Source organism: Cryptomeria japonica, chromosome 10 (assembly GCF_030272615.1).
Source record: "Cryptomeria japonica chromosome 10, Sugi_1.0, whole genome shotgun sequence".
Lineage (NCBI taxonomy): Eukaryota > Viridiplantae > Streptophyta > Pinopsida > Cupressales > Cupressaceae > Cryptomeria > Cryptomeria japonica.
The window spans coordinates 607789639-607792639 of record NC_081414.1 but is presented as its reverse complement, the minus strand read 5'-3'; the positions used below and the strand labels follow the sequence as shown (position 1 = coordinate 607792639).

Sequence of the window (3001 nt, the reverse complement as noted above, 5' to 3'; positions counted from 1 at the left end):
AGAGTGACAACTTACAACACAATGGTTTTATCATCTTGATCGCTACTAGGGGTCTCTGTCTCCAAGGAATTATCATAATATCCAAACTTGCAAGCCCAACAACCTAGTGAAAACCCACAACTTGCAAGCTCAACAACCCAATGAAGGCACATATCCTACAAGCATGTTAGCTCAACATACGCACATGGCTATGAATTCAAGGACCCAATGTAGGTTTGAACCTTGATGACCACCACAACAATGTTATGATCTTGTCAACATTATGACTTTCAAACTAACTAGATATTGCATGATAAGATATAATTGTTAATTCTATCATCTTACATATTGCGAAATGCATGAAGTCAACACAAATCATCTCATAAAAAGACCACCTTTACAATAAGAAATAAACGATAAATTGTTCTAATATTCCTCTTCTATGAATCCACATCACTAATACGAATTGCGAGAAGAAAACAAAATCACAAAATGAAAAAGAATGAAAAAAAGAACATTTAAAATCACAGTGTGAGATTAAAGGGAAACGTCCAAAGAAAATAGAGAGGGTAAGCATATAACGACTTCTTAATTTTATCTAGATCATTATAAGAGACACGTCAAGGTAATACGAAAATCAATATTCCCTTGCTGCTGATAGTAATTCGTTCTTACGACATTTGCGAGTTACTTTCTCCAGGCATGCAATCCGATTCTTAAACATTGAAAACAGTACATCATATTTGGAAAGAAAGCATATGAAAAGTGTTCAACCAGCTGTTTGTTCATATCTTTCAAGAACAAACCATAAGAGGAAGGAAATTTATTTTTATATGGATAGAGAGTTGGCTATTCCGATCATGTCTTGTGTAAACTTATCCAAATTTCCATGCGACGAACCTCCCGCTTTTACTGCTCTGCGGGCAGCTTCCTTCAGCTTTAGCGCCCTCTTTCTGAAATCACTCCCTTCATCCCCAGTCATCATCATCATTCGAACAACCTTCTCCACCTCCTCTCTTGTTACCAATACTGTGTCATCTTCTAGCCGAGACTCAATATCCATGCCTATCTTCCATATCTCTTTGCAAAGTCTAGTGTTGTGATACTGTTCAGCCCACAGCGGCCATCCGATCATAGGCACTCCCATGCTTATGCTTTCCAGAGTAGAGTTCCAGCCGTTGTGCGTCAAGAATCCTCCAACAGATGGATGAGCCAAAACTTTTAACTGAGGAGACCAATCCACAAGCATTCCACGGCCATTAACTCGTTCGCTAAATCCTTCAGGCAAAACTGCGGCGTGTCCATCGGCTATGTCAATCCTCACTACCCACAGAAACGGCTGCTGGCTGGCCTCCAGCCCTAGAGCCAGTTCTTGCAACTGCTCAATCGACATAACTGCGATGCTCCCAAAAGAGATGTACAGAACAGATAAAGGTTCTTGCGTGTCAAGCCACTTAAGGCAGTCAAGATCATCCTCCCAAAGGCTTGTTGAAATGTTCACAGAAGAGTCACTGGCTTGGAGAAACTCCGGGAAGAAGACAGGGCCGACGGTGAGAACAGGACACCCATTGGAGAGTCCCGTTACGTCTCCCGGACCTTCAAGCTCATCGAACGTATTGACAAGCATGTAATCAGCCTTCTTCTGTTTGTCTGATACGTAAAGAAAGATATCGAACATAGGATCGGACTTGCTTCGGAAGAATATTATCAAATCCGTTGGTTTGACTGGTGGAATGTTTCCGGGCAGACAAGTGATAAGGTTTTCTGGGCGCTGTGCCTCCTTCACTGTACACAACACCATAAATAGCAATAAATATTTTGAAACATTTTCAGATACGCAAATAACTATGCAAATTGACCGTTAAATCATACCATTGACTGGAATGAGTCCCTTGTCGAAGAGAAACCGGGAATTAGTTAACGCAATGGACGCAGAGCAAGAGAATGTCCAGAATATGGCGCGGGGAACACCAAGCACTGTGGCCACCTCTTCAGTACAGGCGAAGAGAGAATCCGCTATCATGCAAGTTATTGGTGGAGCCTCATCGGCCGTATTTTGTAGGAGTCGAACCATGGCGGGGCTTAGTTTTTGTATTGCTTGGAAAAACTCATGGATTATAAGAAGGCGAGGATGGTGAGGAGGGAGGCCGTCAGGAAGAGAGAGAAAGCGGAAGTGCATTCCTTGCTGCTGCAACCGACTAGAGATCGCAGTGGCATCGTTAGGAGGTCGAAAAATTCTTTCCTCTGTCCACTTTGTATTGATGAAAGTGACGAAAAATCCCCGGGCAGCTAAAAGTTTTGCCAAGTGAAAGAAAGGGTTGATATGGCCTTGAGCAGGAATGGGCACCATTACTGCGTGCAGACGTGGGAGAGACGAAGCCATGTCTTTGGGATTCCCTTGCCGTGGGGTATCTGAGCTCCAACAACTGTTAGCTTTTAGTAGGCTATACAAAGGAACCAAATTTCTACGGTCAAGATTCATGATTACTCAGGTCATTATCTCCTGTGGAAAGTTTTCGAATTTGTGTTCATCACGGTACTTTCTTGTCCGCCGGTTCTAAATACAATACTTTTTCTATAATTAAGATTGTCGGAGGGATAACATGCGTGGCTAGAAAGTCAACAACTACTTGAACTACTTGAGTTTACAGGCCTGGTTAACGAATGAGACTTTAAAGAATATCGCTTGGATGCCGACAAATGAATAAAACAGGAGAATTCTAAAGATAACCTTCCTTCAGCCATTCATGATCTCCAAACCAATAAAATCATGAACTCTCAAGTTATGATTGTTCAAGATATGGTAAGATATTCACTATTAAATTTGATGATTTAGAATCGTACTTGCACGTGTTAGACTTTATTTATTCAGTTATATAGTTTGAAACTATTTAAGAGGAGTCTATGGTCATTTGCATGTCACATAATTGTTTGTTAGTTTTATTTATTTATCTTTTTAATAAATATGGTTCTAATTTCTAATGTGTATGGTGTGTGATATCAAAGTGTGAAAATTTGTTAA

General features: G+C 40.8%; 1 protein-coding gene across 1 annotated transcript; it reads right to left on the bottom strand.

Annotated features, from left to right (window-relative positions):
• Nucleotides 1-557: 557 nt before the first annotated feature.
• Nucleotides 558-2381, bottom strand: LOC131039320 (7-deoxyloganetin glucosyltransferase). The gene is made up of 2 exons (XM_057972030.1): nucleotides 1852-2381; nucleotides 558-1764 (listed from the first exon to the last, which is right to left on the bottom strand). Exons 1-2 carry the CDS (start codon nucleotides 2360-2362, stop codon nucleotides 809-811), a joined length of 1467 nt encoding a protein of 488 aa, XP_057828013.1. The 5' UTR covers nucleotides 2363-2381; the 3' UTR covers nucleotides 558-808.
• Nucleotides 2382-3001: the final 620 nt, after the last annotated feature.